Source organism: Temnothorax americanus, unplaced genomic scaffold (genome assembly GCF_048541705.1).
Source record: "Temnothorax americanus isolate GAGA-0224 unplaced genomic scaffold, ASM4854170v1 Scaffold3, whole genome shotgun sequence".
Lineage (NCBI taxonomy): Eukaryota > Metazoa > Arthropoda > Insecta > Hymenoptera > Formicidae > Temnothorax > Temnothorax americanus.
Genome location: NW_027509442.1, coordinates 780490 through 798346, shown reverse-complemented (window position 1 = coordinate 798346; position 17857 = coordinate 780490). Strand labels below are relative to the sequence as shown.

Genomic DNA, 17857 nt, shown 5'->3' with positions numbered 1-17857 from the left:
AGATTATTGTTTAATAGATACAATAAATTGATTTATTTCTTTATTATAATAAAAAAGCAAGTTATGTAATATATTAATACAATAATTAAAAATGTACGTTTTTCATACAAAATTTTTGTAAGCATGCTTATTATCTTCTCTACATTTCTTTAATTTGTGCAAAACAGGCGAGAGAATAGTTAATTCCGATCGTTATTGTTAAGATTCTCGAAACAATCTAACTTTACAGTGTACATTTCTTTTCGAAAGCTTTATTCAACAACCTGCATAATGCAATCATGACGAAACCTGTTGACATAAATAAGAATCAAGTTGAATACATAAAAATACATAAGTAAAGTTTCATATAAGTTTGTTATGAATAACAATAATATCCAAACAAGGTTATAATAACAATAACTATAAATTAGCTTATAAAAAGAACAGAATTAAAAAATGAACAAATGTTTTTTAAATTAATTCTTTCTAGAGAAAGAAGATTTCTCAAGTTTTTAATAATCTATGACTAAAAAAAATTGATTATATAATTTTGAAAAATTCAATATTTAGTTTAAAATATAGTTTCGTTTTACATTATATTTTTGATAGAAAAACGTGGTTGTATAAATACGTTCTGCACATCGTTAGGAATCAGGGGTTTACATAATATTGTGTGCATAGTGTTTTCGAACTATAAATTATGATATAGCTACAGTTAATAAAATTGATGAAAACACAAAGAATCTTAATAAACATAGGCAAACATAAGCTGATATTTGAAATGATCGAAATATGAGTGATTTTATGACACGGAGAAGCTTAGCTTACAAAATAAAAAGCTGAATATTCCGACTGATGGTTAGTTCGCGGACGTATGTTTACAAGATTGTTTTTGCGAGTTCTATTAGAAAGTTTTCTCATGACCTATAGTTTCGAAATATCCTATACGCTAATATAAGAAACTTGTAATATAAGAAATTGATACAGACCAATGGAAGTTTATTAATAGTTCGAGTGTCGAGCAAAATTGCTATAAGCTTTTGATATGACGTATAGACGATATTATTTCCAGGTCATGAACTGATCTTTAGACAAATGGCGTGTAAATATAGTTCAGGGTCTGTTGCCTGAGCCAAACGAGAACGAGTCGCGCGCTGTATTAGCGCAGATTGTACTTAAGGTAAACGGCCCAGTTATAGGCACCTTTATAGCAGCGGCCCTGATTTTCTATTATTTACGAACGCGATATATTGTTAAACCCCAAACAAACTATTTTAACACGTGCATTAAAGCTTTCTGAGTAAGATTCACCTATATTTTTAGTTAAAAATCATTCAGTTCTAATAAATAAATAATTATTTTTATAATGCTCGTTACTGCCGGCGTTTTTGGCACTATCGAAGTGCTCTGCCGCACTTTATGGCACCAACGGGCCCAATTTTCGGCACTTCGAGACGTCACAGTTACTTAAATTGTCCTGCGTATAATTTTAGCTGTAATAATCAATGTTTAATTACTAATTAGCTCTCTGGAAGGTATTATATTTTGCCAACCTCTATGCAAAAACTACATATAATATAAGATATATGGGATAAAATTAGCTACCTTCGAAGAGTCCAAAGTCTCCATCACTTTTTTCTCTATCTGTGCTTACTCTGTTACAACAGATTTTTTATATATTACATTAAAATACAAAAAATAAGATAGGTGAAAATAAAACACAGAAAACAAACTTTATCTGTAGCGTAAAGTGTCAAAATGTGTTGAATAATTTATAAATTTCAAACAAACATAAAAATTCATTAGAATTATTTTTTTCATAAAAAATGTTTTTTATTATAAATTTTCGAGTTACAAGTATCAATAAATCTACCTCAATTTCTAGAATAATAAAGCAAAATTGATGATGCAACATATTACAAACTCTGTGCCAAAAAGTGAAACATAACCTTCATTACGTGACGCACTTCTTGGCATCGGGAATTTAAGGGAAAAACTAACATACAGATAAACTATTACTTATCTAATCGATAATGTGATTCGTGCTGAACATGTTCATATAACCATTATGACGTTTTAATACTTACATAATACTAAAAATCAGCAGTTTGACGTTCGCTACCACTAAGGTGTGTCACCTAGGAATGCCCTTCGGGAGCCACTGAAACGCGCGAGTCGCCCCATTCACTGTCGGTAATTTAAGTATAAAAAATTTAAAAAAAACGTGTTTATGCAATAATCAACAGTAAAAAACGAACGTTAAATCGCTTGTAATTTTGTTAATATTTGACAAAAACTTTATTTATTACAAATATAAATGTACCGTCGGTGCCGGAAACTAGGACAGTGCCTGTAACTGGGCCGTTACCTTAGTCCACTTTTCCGTGGCATAATGGTCTCGAATAACGTCTCATTGCGGAAGCTGGCGAAATTGTCTTACCTGTAACAGAAAGCGCGTATTTTATCGTGCATTCCTCTTGGTTCTCGTACGAAAGAAGCGCGGAATTGTTTTTCAGAAGTATTACGGGAAAAAAGAAGTTCAAAAAATTGAAGTTATTAATACAATATTGTTTACAATAAAGATATTCGAAGGCATAAAAGTTTTCTGTCGTTTTACCAAAAGAAAGTCTGATAAAATTTGCAATCACAGATGAATGATTGATAAATGTTGAATTTTTCAGCTTGCTCTTTCATCGTAAACAAGATCATAATATTATATTAATTTATTGAAAAATAAAATAACATAAATGAAAGATAAAATATTCGATTTACCTTTTGTTGCGAGTTTTACAAGTTTGATGCAAAGGATAAAGTTAATGTTACCCACTCAAGTTTCTGTTTTACTTGTTAAAAATTAATCAATATGTACGTAATATAAAAAAAATGATCAATAAAATCTTCTTTCAAAAATATCTTTTTCCTCGCTTTGCTAAAAATATATGACAATAATATGGTTAGTCGTTTCGAGCCGTTTTCACGTAACTCAGGTATACGTGCTGAGTTTTAAGGAGTTGAAGTCAACGTCGAGCGAGAAAAAGTTATCCGGAGAACTAGCTTCCATACGTCAGCGAGAGTAACACCGATACACTCGGCACGTAAACACCGGAAAATAGATGAACCCGTCTCGTCGTTGCTCGTAAATTCTCAGTTGCCGTAGCGGTAAACACGCGCGTCCCGGTGAATTGGGCATAAATATAATTTAAAGTTAGCCGATCGTCACACGCGTAATTCAAAGTCAACGACGCGAGAAAAGAGCGCGCGGTGGGAAAGGCTCGCTTACGTAACATAATTCGCGACGATTTTGCGGCGACGGTCTCCGTGACGACGACGGGGCAATGTAATCCTTTCGGTGACGACCGACTTTAAAGGCGGAACTTAATTATCGCTTCCGCGGCATACGTATACGGCCTCCGGTGGATCGGGAACTTTTTACCAGCCTCACTCTCACCTTTTCTTTCTCCGCGAAAGGCGAACCGGGCTCTCCTTCCTTCGATTAGTGCTGCATTATTCATGGAGCCGGGCAATTACAATTTCCCCGAGCCCGGTCGTGCGAGAGAGAATTAAAAGCGGTCCGGGTTTCATCGACTCGCCGATTGGTTTGGATCGACGTGTAAATTAATGGCTATGTTACTCAACTGCGCAAAAAGACGCGAGAGAATGATGGAGTATTTGCGCGCACAGCAGCGCGGCGTAATGAATACCATTACGTAGAATTTTAACAGAAATCTTTTATACAAAATTATAAAATAATTAATTTTGTATGTACTACAATAATATTTGCACGAATTTTAGAAGAGTTTAAACATTTATCGGAATTTTTAATTAATTTTGTTTATTTGTTTGAGATGTAAAGTAGAAAACTTTGCTCATTAATTTGCATAATATTTTTAGATTGTTGGGCTGGGATTCAAAGAGAGCACACACACACACACTTATTATACGGAATACAAGACAACGTATTTATTATAGATTCACTGAGCGCGAGAGTACGCACAACGAGAAGAGATACAATCTGACAATGAGTAGCACCGGTACAGCAAAAAACGCGAAACAGAATATGAAGCATATGGCACGGTTCATATATAAAAAAAAAATAACTCTGTAAAAAGAGTGCATTGATCAACGCTAACTTAAATCTTACTCCAACATAGATTTAATATCGTAAATAATTTTACCTGAATTTTCCGTCAAATTCATAAATTTTTCGTTAAATTCATAAATATGTTGTATATTTCGTTATTTATTTTTAGATTATCGTACTGACTTATACTTTTTACATTCTAGATAATCATTTGGGCCGCATTGTCTCACATAAAGAATACGTGTTAAGAATGTTAGAAAACGGAGCTACGCAAGCTGCTAAATTTATATTTATGCTGTACATTTATATATAAAGGAGACTCTTCTACGATATACGCTGAAGATTAACGCTCTCGTTTAACAGTCACCAACGTACCAAAGACAATTGCATCGTCGGAATAATTATGCCAGAAACAACAGCACAAAAATGCCCATAATGATCAATAAAATCTGTCAGAATAAACATCGCATCACCAGTCACTATACAATGCTATATTATCAGAAGAAATCCGTTTCTTTTCGAGCCGGAGCACGGCGTAAATCGGGAGGGCTGGTCAAATTTCGGAAGATATAATATCTCCCTCGACTCGAAAATGGTGCAAATTACATGATGTAGCATTAGGCGAAAGAGACAGGACTGCTCGATTTTGGAAATTTTCTGGGACAATTTCGGTCGATGTTCGGAACTTGCCGCAGCGCTTGGATTGTCTTAAGAATGAGAGACACGTCGCGATATTATGGGACACTTCGGGAACTGTTTAGACGGCTTATCTAAGCGGACGTCAAAGAGGTCCTGCGAGAAGGCGTCGCGGCGTCTCAGATCACTAATCGCCAAAGCCAGGAGGTGGGGCTTGACGACTAAGGAGGTCGCCGAGTTGCCTGCGATGAAAAAACTGGTACCGACTCGTATCACCTCGGGCTCGGCCACATGGACGACTTTGGCTATGATCGCTTTGATCTTAGGCGGCGGTATGGTCCTACTAGCATACATCTGCGCACCTTGTATCACGAGGAATAGATAGGATGAGGTAGAACGAACCTGACAGTGCGACCGACTAGCAAAGAGATCATTGCTGAAAACAGGTAATTGATTACTCCACTTTACTTCTGAATAATAAGGCACTTTTAAAAAGAAACCCAATCAAAAAGATGTAATATGTAAAAAAAGAAATAATAACAAAAAATATCAATTTTTATACGGAAATCTCTCAAGCACAAAATATTACAATTTTATTATAAAGAAAATTATGATTTTTGCTTCTTTTAAGACAAAAAATATATTTTGATTTTTTTTCCAGTAAGTATAGATACTTTGAATGCGTAGATATTTTAAAAAACAATATCACGGGTGAATGCATACAAAAAATACGATGCATGCTGTGATAAAAGTTGTGTTACATATACTAAATATTAGTTTTATTTTCATAAAATGTATATGCATTTTAGTTTATTTTATTAAATATAAAATTAATATTTTTTTCTATGAATGAATGAATACAAAATTGATAAATTCTTTCGAAACATGCCGATTATTTATGCTTTACTTTTATTATTATTATTATTTTCTGTAAGAAAATTTCAGAAAAGACGTTATTATGTATTTTTATGTATGTAAGCAAATTACATCTTTTATTTTTATTATTTTATTAATATAATTCCAAGAACTCTCTTAACACTTTCATAAATATTTCTAAACATAAAAGTGAAGAAAAGATATAAGTAAATCTATGTTTTTATATTCGGTCAATAAAATTAGAGATTTGAAATTAAAATTTAATAATGTATGTGCATTTATAATAGTTAATCTTTTATTTGTGTGAATTTCTTTGATAAATGGTTAGCCAAAACCGTTTCTTGAATAAACTCGTTTCTTGAATAAACAGCCAAAACTGGAATCACATTCTAGTTCACTTAAACGTGTAACTGTAAACTAAAAATTTTTATCATTATTGTTGTCACATGTTAAAATTTACATCTTAATGGCTAATTCAGACAAGTTTGAAATAGATTTGGGCAATTAAAAATATATTGCAAAAAAGGCTAATTCAGACAAGTTTGAAATAGATTTAGGCAATTAAAAATATATTGCAAAAAAATATTATACTTACAAGATTATTCCCAGATTTCAGTACCTTCCAGTTTGGCATTTCTTAGTTGACCAGCGGGACAATCTTTCAATGGAACTTGTATGACATTTGGTTCAGCAATTACCCCATTATGACAAAGGTTGATATTAATAAAACAGTAACTATCAAGTATGCAGTGAAAATACCGCAGCTATTCTTCGTGTGTTTAAAATACATTTTGCTCGAAACAGAAACAGAAATCAAATCCAAAGCTTTGCAATTTATATCGGAATAAGAAACTGAAACTGTTGTTTTTAATATGTATATAGCGTCTTGCACAGGAAATTTCTATTTTATATCGTTTTCGGTCATAAACACGTGCCAATCACAAATGTACGTGACAAACGTGATGCGTATGTATAGTAAAAGATTTCAAATCTTTACATACAAGTGTATTCTACAGTACTTTCTTCAGTATCTAATTTAGTAATAAAAAATATATTTTTATTCTCAACACTTCTCGAAAAAGTGTAAATATTTTAATATTCTACTTCAATCCTTTATGCGTTATTTTTATTATTATATTTTATTATTATTATTTTTATTATTAAAAAATAGCATATAACGTATAACAAAACTCAAGCAGCAGTAAATACTCAGGCAGCATGCATGCATAAAAGATATCGTAAAGGCATCTTTTAGACATGTATGTTATCTGAGTATATAATAATCTGGCAGAATAATCATATATGAATATAATAAGTAAATAGTATGTTATATTTCTCTTTCTCTCTCTCTCTTTCTCTCTCTTTCTCTCTCTCTCTCTCTCTTTCTCTCTCTCTCTCTCTCTCTCTCTCTCTCTCTCTCTCTCTCTCTCTCTCTCTCTCTCTCTCTCTCTTTCTTGCAGGAATTTTTTTTTAATTGTGATAGTAATTATAAATCACAAGTGTCAAGGATGAATGCGTTTCTTTTCTCTAAAAATAGTACACATAATTAAATTGATAGTGAATTTGATAAAAATGATGCTGTTAAGCATCTTTAGAAACAACTAAAGGATTTGTCTTTTTTTCTTTTAACATTTATCTTTAATTTTAGAAAATTAATAAGTTTCTCAATAAGTTTTAGACTGACATTTTATATAGTATCCTTTAACATTATTTTTATAAAAAGAAAAATAGAAACATTCAAAATATTATCAGATATAAAATAAACTGTTTACGTTTTTTTTATATAGTTTTAATAATTCTCAATAATAATTTTATTAGTTAAAAAAAGCAGCTTTCTCATTCTTTTAACCTTCTTGAAGATAAAACTTAACAAGAAAAAGAGGAAAAGTATACTTATTCATTTTTAATTAGACAATGAAAATACAGGTTTAAATTAATATAATACTATCATGTACACACACATAATTTATAACAGTTTATTTTTTATTATTTCTTTACAATTTACTTATAATTGTTGTTTAAACGAACGTATGAAGTGCAACAGCATTTTCAGATATCCATGTAACTGCAACCCAAAAATTGATAATTAACCTAATTGGTAATTACTATCTATCATATTATTATTAAATTTTTTATTTTGTAGTTAATTGTTAATTCATGACTGGCAAGAAATATGTAAATATTTTAAAACATATTGCAAATAAATTGTACCTGTTCAATTTTAGATTAACAATCGGCAGCGATTAGCAATCGAATCCCATTTCGACCCTATGGGACACTTCGGTTGAATGAGAGTTGCTTCAGTAATCGCCATTGAGATAAATGTTAATAAGAACGTAATAAGCAGAGGTAAAATGTACAGTTTGTCGAAACGGATATCTTGCATGTTTCAAAAAATTTGTTATTCTAGTGATAGAAGCAACAATAAAATTTAAAAAGTCTTGCGAAAAGAAATGATTTAAATTCACCCTAGAGAGGAGAGAAGAGAGAATTGTTACGCTGCAAACAATGAAATTACTTCAATTATGTGGCGTCTTGCGCAAAAATCTTTTTTTATACTGTTCGCAATAATAAATGATATCAAGAGCAAATGTATGTTACAAACGTGACGCAAATGTTATAAAAGTTATGTTACAAGTTATATTGTAGTTATCTTTTGATGCATGTATTATGTTATCTTTTTATTGTCTTTTTTATTAAATACAAAATATATGTATTTTTTTATCGATATTTATTTTCTTCTCTTTTTTTTGCTCCCCTTCCTCCCTCCCTCCTTCCCTCTCTTTCTCTCTCTCTCTTTCTTTCTCTCTGTCTCTGTCTTCAGCTCTAAAAACGATGAGTTTGTTTATGCCTTAATGCAGTTTTCATGCGTCAATTTTGCTTTCTCATAGAGGAAGCTTTGTTTTCGTAAAAAAAATTTTCTTTTGTTTTTCTGAACGTGGTCAGAATGTTCTAAAACATCAAAAAGTTGTAATTTTAAAAAATGTCTGTATGTATGTATGTATGTGTGTGTGTGTGTGTGTATTGTGTATGTGCCAAATTTACCGAAATTTCTATAACTCCAGAACTAATCAACCAAATCTTAACGAATTATATATGAATAAGGGGTAGAAAAGACATCACTTTTTTATGATGAAGCCAAGTGCAAATTTCTAATTTGCACAATTTTTTATATTACTATTTTTTAATAAAAAAAAGTATATAAAAAAATTAAATAAATTTAAAACATAATCATATGTCTTGTAAGCTATATTTTTCATATCACTGTATTAATCTTGCGATTTAATACTTTCTTAATTTTACTGAAGGTTAGTGGGGAAAAGAAAAATAAGTTTGTCTTTTTATATATATTTATTAAATAAATGCAAACTAAATTTTAATATGTTGCATCTTCCACAAAAATTAAATTTCTTTAAACTTTAAAAAAAATGAGAAAATAATAAATTTGTTTTTTTATGTTCAATTATGAATCTAAAAGCATTAATTCTTTGTAGTTAGTAAACGAGTAAATATATCCATAAATATTAAAAAGATTTTGCATTATAATATATTGAGAACTTTATATCTTCTTTTAACACCTCATCAATTCGACTCGTCTAAGTTCTAATTTAGTGACTACCACGTGATAAAGTTGATATTAATAAAGGAATAACCATCACGCACTCATATGTAATGAATGCGTGAATATGGATGATTATTTTTAATGTTAACAGATAGCGTTTTGCTGGTGATTGAAGCATCAGCAACAAATCTTGTAAAAATATATAATAATGCTGCAGAATAATCATAAATAAAAATTAAATTTTATAATAATATGTTGCATTTTGCGTGATGGAAATGTCGTTTTATTTCGTTAGCAATTGTAAATCACATATATATATATATATATATATATATATGTCGCAGAAAATGATAACGGTTATAAAAAAATTTTTTTTTTAAATAAGTCTTAAATATTATTATTTTGTAAATTGTCTGTTTTTTTATATTGTTCCTGAATTACTCAATAATTTCTTTAATTTTCAAGGAAATGAAGAAGAAAGTAATAAAAAACTTGTCTTTTTTACAACCAATTAATGAATCTATAATATAAAAATATTATGTCATTTATTTAATGCATATAAACAATTATTTTTTATAGATGCATGATACAAATTTTATTATTATTAAAAATAAAAATATATTATATGCAAAGTCGTACATAATGCAGAAAACATAGTTAAAAGATGCAAATAAAAATTAATCGTCACATTGCGTGATTTATCTCTTCACAAACGTTTTGAATGAATAATAACGCCTCCAATTGTTCTAAATAGAATCGTGCATTTTATTTAATAAATTAATTAAAGCCATTGTAGTTATACATTTACGTTTTGTAATAAATTTCTATCATGTCACGTTTAATGCAATTATTGAAAGCCGTTATTGATTAAGAGTTTATAATGACCAATTTTACAAAAAGCTCATTTTTGCAATGCTTGCGGCTTAAAATCAAAATATGAGGTGTAGAAGTACGAGATACGATCTTTAAAATGCGTACTAACGCGTTCATAAATGAATAAAAATTATGTTTGTGATGATTTATGTAGTTGGGTCGAATAAAATTACAAAGTAAGGATTATTTTAGTGTAATTGTTTCAATTTTAAATTTTACAGATACAATCTTACAATAAAATATGTTTACAATTAACGCTACTTATGCATATACATATACTAATTAATGCTATTATTATTACGTGCAAAAAAAAGGACAGAAATTAGTTTTCTGGTATGAAACCTAATCTCATTAATATTATTCCAAATTCGTACTTCGATTTTGAGTATCTCTTTGATACGAAAAAAAAAAAACGAATTTGAACGGAATTTGTGACGCGCCGCCGCGCCATAGCGCGATTTTGACAGCGTCAGTGTACAAAATCCAAAGTAATATACATATACGCCGGATATTGGACTGTTCTGACTCTCATTTCGCACCCGGGCTTCGTGAATTTTTTATGATTTTCATAATCCCTTTATTACCGCGCCTGCGTTTGTTCGCGCATCGCCGCACCGCATCGCCCACGGGCGATAAAACCATTCATTAATTAGCCGGCGCAAAAAGCAGCGTTATTTATATTGCTGGGCAGGAGAGCTTCTTTTTGCCCTTCCTTTGCTCCCTCACCGTGTGTATCTCTGTTTTTTTCTTCCGCTCAAAATCGCGGCGCGGTTTGCACGCAACGCACGCACGAATCGTCGTAACGCCTTCGCGGTAATGCGGCTGAGGAGAAACGCGCGCTAATTAAAACGCCCAAAGTGTCGTTTGTCATACAGGCGCCGATTATTCGCGCTGTTGCCTTCGTAAATTTCTAATTTGGGTCACGCCGGTTAGGATTTGTTCACGCGAATGCAACACGCGCGATCGACTGCACCGGCGGCGGGCGTGCTTTAGTTACAATACCTCGCTACGGTATGCCGACGGGTATGACGTCGCGCACGCTGCACAGAGGCGTTTCAATTATTTTACAGCTCGACGAATTTACATAACGGGATAGCCCGCGGTCCCGAGTTTATTATACAAATTAGTTATAACGCATTGGTCCCGCGAACGAACGGCCACGCGCGCGGCCGCGTCTGCTGGAGATTGAAAAACAGATCGCGCGCCGTGTTTTTCGACGGTCGGCTCGTCGGGCAACTAATTGTTTCTCGAGTTGAAGTTAAAGTTGACTAAAAAAGAGACTTGCATTGCCTGCGTCGTGATGTCAAACTATATATAATCGGGACGCTATTTTTTGTCGAGCGAAGCAAATCATTCTACTCTTATTTAACGCGTTGTTACAAAAGGACGGTTTTGAATTTTTAAAGAAACGACCGTAAGAATACGCGTCTTAATTATATATATATGTACCAAAATACGAATGAAATTCTTTAAAGTTGGAAATGCTGATGCTTATTAAACAATCGTATTTATTGTAACGAAGGCTTCGTATTATTTATGGCATATTATGTTAATTCCTGTTTCGCATAAACTATACGAAAGCTTACTAAGTAGCCATGTATATTCATACGCAAATGTATGCCGAAACTTACTAACCCTATTTAATGCCGAAATATTGTCGAGGATTTACATATGGGTCTAATGAGCAGATTGGATCTAATTCTTTGACTTACAGCTATACACCATAAATTTCAGCGGCCGTCAGACGAGCTGCGCGCAGATTTAAGAAATACATGAATATTTGCCGCATTGTAAGAAGAGTTACGTGCCTAAATGTAACGGATACCTGATTTAATTTAGACATATTATATCATGACTGGCGAACGATAAAAAAAATTAAACATTCTTTATCATTTAATTTATCATATAAATTGTCAAAGCAATTTTTCGCATTTAATTAAAGCGAAACTACAGCCCCTAATTTTATTTGTTGAAAAATGTAAAACCATTATCTTTGTTGCAGGTCGTTGTTGTGATGAGCGAAGTAATAGAAGCGGCAAAATAGTAAAGGCAGCGTCGAACAAATGAAGTATATATACATATATAAATATGGGTATATATTCATAAGAGTACTTTATTTATAATATCCATGTAATTTTTCAGAGTGTAAAATAAATGCAAATTGCAGAACGCGCGTTACCGCGAAAATATGTCGCGCAATGTCATTTATTATACATTATATTAGGTAATCGCGTGTGATTCGAGTCGCGTAAGGTAAAACAAGAACGTAATTAAAATTATGTTTTTTTATGACGTATTTAAGAACGGTGTAACGTAAATATTCACAATTTATTACGCAGATATTAATCCATCAAAAAAGTATAATGTCGTCTAATGAATTCATTATTCAAAAGAAATTAATAATTTAACTGAACATTGTAGGTTTAAGTAAACATTATTGTTACGCATGAAAAATTATTTTAACGATTATGATAATGCAACATCCTATGTTTATACATCTAGATTTTTACGCGAAATATTAGCGTAAGAATGAAGATTATATATGTATACGCGGTGAAGGCGATTATTTAATACGTAGAATGTATTGAATTGTACTGTGACTTACACACTTGTAAGATTATTGCTCAAGCGTAAGAATAATTCTTGGATGTTACATCGATAAAACGTGTAAATTTTACTTTTTTATACGGGAAAGTAAGCGTTTAGCGATGCGCGTGGCGATAATTCAGACTGCGCTGTATCAATTATGAATTAAGAAAAGAACATTTGAAATTGTTATATTTTTGCAATATTTCTGTTATAATTTTTATCGATAATATTATAGATGATTGCAGAAGAACGGAAGTATATCACGGCAAAAAGAGAGATTGTTATAAATATGTATCTACTTTGTATATATATACATATAATATATTTAAGTATATACATGATTATAATTTGAGCGATGTGTATATGTATCAGTATCGATTGCTTGTATCGATTTTCTTATTTATCACGCAATTTATGTCAGTTATCGTTCAACGTTTCTCATGTTATTATTAGAGTAGAGTAGTACATATACAACGCAGATCTTTACTAAAGTGAAATAAAACTTATACAAAATAATTGAAGATTATATTGTGTATAACTATAATAAACCTATAATTTTTGTCTTATTTAAGAAATATCTTACCTCGCACACACACAAACACACACACACACACACACCACACACACAACACACACACACACACACACACACACCACACACACACACAACACACACACACACACACACACACACACACACACACAAACACACACACACACACACACACACAAGCACTATATAATCGAACTCTCATTACTATGAATGACGCACTTACTAAATTTTTATTAATATTACCCATCTAAATTTTCTATATTTCGATATAAAGCGTGATATTATATTATATACAGAATACAAATCAATTTAGATTTACAGGAGACTCTTTTATACGTCGTACATGGATCTACAAGATTTAGAAGACACCTGATGTAAGTAATTTATAAAGTTCATATTTAACTCATAAGCTTATTGTTCAAGAAAAACTTCGCAAATTCTTATTCGATTCTTCGCGATTCGCGTTATTCTTGTCGCGATCTATAATTTATGAAAGATTAAATTCCCCAACGTTATCTCTTTCTTGACGAAATATTTCACTGTATTGGATGACATAATAAATGTAATACACGAATATAGCAGTATTCCGTTATATAATAGCTGCTACATTTTAGTTCTCTCTAATTAACTGGCTGCGAGACTGCCATTAGTTTAACGCAGAATTATAGCTACGCAGTTGAAGAGGATATGATAACATCCTATCCCACTTTCTGACGCTGTCACGCACCGTATGTATTGACATTTATTCTTACGTTAACTCGACATTTCGACACTGGTTCTGTGTCCTTATCAAAAGATTTCTAAAAGTATACAAAACGAAGATTTTATAGTGGTCGGCGCTGGTACGGCTGGTGCGACTATAGCCGCGAGGTTAAGCGAAATTTCTCAGATTAAGGTGCTACTAATCGAAGATGGACCCCATGAAAGTCTATACATGAATGTACCGTTAATTGCTGGTATACTGCAATCGACCAATATCAACCGAAAACATCAGACCAAGCCATCCGATAAGTACTGTCTAGGCATGGAAGGAAACAGTTGTGTTTTTCCAACAGGAAAAGTAGTTGGCGGCAGTAGCGTACTAAATTATATGATAGCAAGCAGAGGCGGCGCCGAAGATTACGATCGTTGGGCCCAGATGGGAAACGAAGGCTGGGCATATCAGGACGTTCTCAAGTATTTCAAAAAGCTGAAAACCATGGAAATCCCGGAGCTGAAATCGGATAATGACTACCATGGTACTAATGGACCAGTACATATCGCATACCCGTCATTTCATACCCCGGTTGCAGAAGCCTTTCTAGAAGCTGGCAAGGAGCTAGGATATCCACTAGTAGATTACAACGGGAAGAATGAAATTGGATTCTCATATTTGCAGACCACGATCATAAACGGCACTCGCATAAGCAGCAATAGGGCGTATTTGAAGCCCGCGCGCGATCGCAACAATCTTCGCGTAACTCTTGAGAGCAAGGTGACAAAAGTGTTGATCGATCCTAGTACAAATCGAGCAATCGGCGTAGAATTCGTCAAAAAATATAATCGAACTATACGTGTGTTCGCGAACAAAGAAGTGATTCTAAGTGCAGGTACCATCGGACTCGATCGGATCATCTCAATTGTTGAGGCTTTCGGGGATCGGACCAGCGAAACATCTTACCGAACTAGGTATAAACGTAGTCCAAGATGCGCCTGTCGGCGAAAACCTTATGGATCACCTAACTTTCTTCGGATTAACGTGGACAATAAACGCATCGATAAGTTTAATAATGCCCGAAATGGTTAACCCTTTTAATCCATACATAACGGATTTTTTAATAAACCGAACGGGACCGCTCACAATTCCAGGTGGATGCGAGGCCCTCGGTTTCGTAAACGCAAAACGACCAGAAAAATATGGCGATCTACCGGATATCGAACTATTATTCGCTGGTGGTACAATTAAAGAAGATTATGTTATTCCAAAAATGCTCAATTTTAACAAATATGTACGTCAGGAATGGGCCAAATACGCTGACACGTATGGTTGGAGCACTGGGACAGCATTGTTGAAACCAAAAAGTCGTGGACGGATAACGTTATTGGCTAATGACATTAATGTTAAACCAGAGATCGTACCAAATTATCTCGTCGACCCAGACGATATGAAGACAATGATTGCTGGGATTAGAACTGCGTTAAGTATTGGTCGGACGAAGGCGATGCAAGCGTTCGATTCTCAATTGTTAAACATTACTTATACGGAATGCAACAATTACGAATATGACTCTGATGCTTATTGGGCATGCGCGATAAGGATAATATCTTCCACGCTTTATCATTATTCTGGGACTTGTAAAATGGGACCAAGGGGAGATCCATTATAAATGACTCTAGTCAACGACAAATATATATGATAAACGCGCTTACATCCAATAAAACTTATATTGTAAATAATAAACATCATAATTTTGTTTTGTGCAACTCATGTATGTTATAGTTTTTTCGTAAAAATATAAAATATGTTATTTTTATTTAAATTTATTTAATCTTAAATGCCATGTTTTTGATTTTTTATATGTTACTTTTATTATTGTTGTCATATAAAAAAAAAGATAATTTTATGAAAGGCTTAAAATATCATCCTTAATAATCCTGAGTAAGTTAACAGCTTCGTCTTTAAAATTTTAAAGATGATCATATATAGATATCGGAAAAACGTGTCAATGATTTTGTCTCTTTATATGCATAATAAAATACGAGTTTAAAATCAAAACTCAATAATACATGATGCATGATAGAATTTCTTAACTAGTTTTTTATAATTTGATAGCACTAATAAACGTTCGATATAATGTGAGAGAGGTTACGTAATATGAGAGATTCGTTGGAAATCTTCTAAAAAACATGAAAACATTCGTAGTTCACAGTTATAACTGCATTTAAAAATGTGAATTTAATATATAAACTCCTCGTTAGCAGTTAAGAGATTATAAATTGCATTAATGTGCAGCAGAGAATTTATCTCATATAAGTCTCTATTATGACGAACGATAAAATATATAAAAGCTAATACTTCTCAATTTTTTTATTAATTAAATCAATTGATTAAATCAATTATTGGAGAACATAACAGTCAATTAGTGTATCAGTGTATTATTGGAGCATATGATGTAAAAAATGGAAAAGATTTTATTTGAAAGAGGAATAAATCTACAAAAAGTATTTTCAAGAATATAGGACAAATTACATCTGTGATTAACCTCTGATTAACCTTTTTCGTGGCGCATTTCTCGCACATCTCTTTTGTAACCAGGACGACATTTTGATGGATTTCTGGTACTATTATCTACCCTTATGAATGAATGATGAGTATTATATTGAGTTGACCAGGGATATGCGCGCGTTGACATTAATAAAAAAATATCATTAAATATGTAATAAACGTACTGGTGCTGGTACGGTTATTCTCCATATTTTTAAAGAACGTTAGAAACTACATAAAGCAGAAATCAAGTCTGTGAAATTGCGAGAATGTAATACAGCTGCAGAATAATCAGTGGTAAATTATAATTTTTAACTTGTAGCATTATACAAGAAAAACTTTTTTTATACAATTAAAGTTATAAATTTAATCAACAAATATACATGCATATGACAAATATATGCATCATGTTTACATACAATAAAAATTATATTGCAAGTACTAAATAATTTTATTTTAAAATGTATACATGTAAATAGATTTTTTCATAAAAAATAAAAAGCATCTTACTTTTATTTAAATTCTTATTATTTAAATATCTCATGCTGAGTTTTCTATACCCTTATTATTTTGTATAAAAAAAATGTTTAAAAAACCTTAAAATATTCTTGGAAACAATAATCTTCGAGTATATAGTGAATATGAAAATGGTTATTTTTAATATTTACAGGTAGCACTTTGATAATAATTGAAAAACCGCAACAAATTTTATAAATATATAATAATGCTGCAGAATGATAACGAATATAAACTAAATATTAATATGTAGCACTTTGCACGGAAGTATCGTTTCATTTTATTAGCAATTATAATAAATCACACATGTCAAATATATAACACATACTGAATGTGTGCCTATAGCAAACGTGACCATGTTATAAAAATTGTGTTGCAAGTACTAAAAACTAAAATATTATAGTTAGTCCAGTCACTATGTACATTTAAAAAAGACATAATTCTGACCCAGGATTTTTCTTTTGGGGGGTGTTGGGGGGATCAAAAAAAGCTTAATCTCAAGTTTTCGACCTTTATTTCCCGCTTGCTTTTTTTACGGGAGTAAAAAATGTGAAAAATGGTTTTTCCGCGATAATTCGGTTTCTAATAAAGTTACAAGGTCGAATCGGAGCTCATTTTAAAGTTTTTTTTACGCTCTACAAATTATGTCGTATGACATTTTTACGTATAATCGATTGTTTTCGAGACATGGAACGAGAAAGGGAAATAAAAAAGTATGAGAGATATTTAGTTTTTTCTCTTTACTCATTATTGTCGTCCGAAATTGCAAAAATGCTTCAAATGAAACTTGTAGAGCGTAAAAAAACCTACAATTTTTATTTGTTATTCATTTCATTTCGTTGAAAATTACGCCTTGTAGAGCACCTCAAAGTGGAGAGTCGTCGCCATCGCGTCAGCGATAAAGTATTTCTTTCTTATAAACTTACTTCACAAATATTGTCACTTAGA

General features: G+C 32.0%; 1 protein-coding gene, 2 long non-coding RNA genes and 1 pseudogene across 7 annotated transcripts in view; 2 read left to right on the top strand and 2 right to left on the bottom strand.

The window, feature by feature from the left end:
* Window positions 1–13122, top strand: part of LOC143900672 (uncharacterized) — a 44606-nt gene extending 31484 nt beyond the window's left edge. For 4 of the 5 annotated variants that reach the window (XR_013257848.1, XR_013257849.1, XR_013257847.1 and 1 more), the window contains 2 exons: window positions 4264–5142; window positions 12010–13122. Coding sequence is in view for 1 of the 5 variants with exons in the window: in XM_077412280.1 (XP_077268406.1) it covers window positions 12010–12074 (65 nt within the window). In the remaining 4 variants the exon portion in view is untranslated. The remainder of the gene's footprint in view (window positions 1–4263; window positions 5143–12009) is intronic. The other variant, XM_077412280.1, reaches the window with a different exon arrangement.
* On the bottom strand, window positions 596–2176 carry LOC143900674 (uncharacterized). The gene is made up of 3 exons (XR_013257851.1): window positions 2067–2176; window positions 1585–1634; window positions 596–1472 (listed from the first exon to the last, which is right to left on the bottom strand). It is a non-coding gene; the product is annotated as an uncharacterized LOC143900674 (long non-coding RNA).
* Window positions 7525–8093, bottom strand: LOC143900673 (uncharacterized). Its single transcript, XR_013257850.1, has 2 exons — window positions 7784–8093; window positions 7525–7637 (listed from the first exon to the last, which is right to left on the bottom strand). It is a non-coding gene; the product is annotated as an uncharacterized LOC143900673 (long non-coding RNA).
* Window positions 13123–13906: 784 nt separating the features above from the next.
* On the top strand, window positions 13907–15591 carry LOC143900644 (glucose dehydrogenase [FAD, quinone]-like; annotated as a pseudogene).
* Window positions 15592–17857: the final 2266 nt, after the last annotated feature.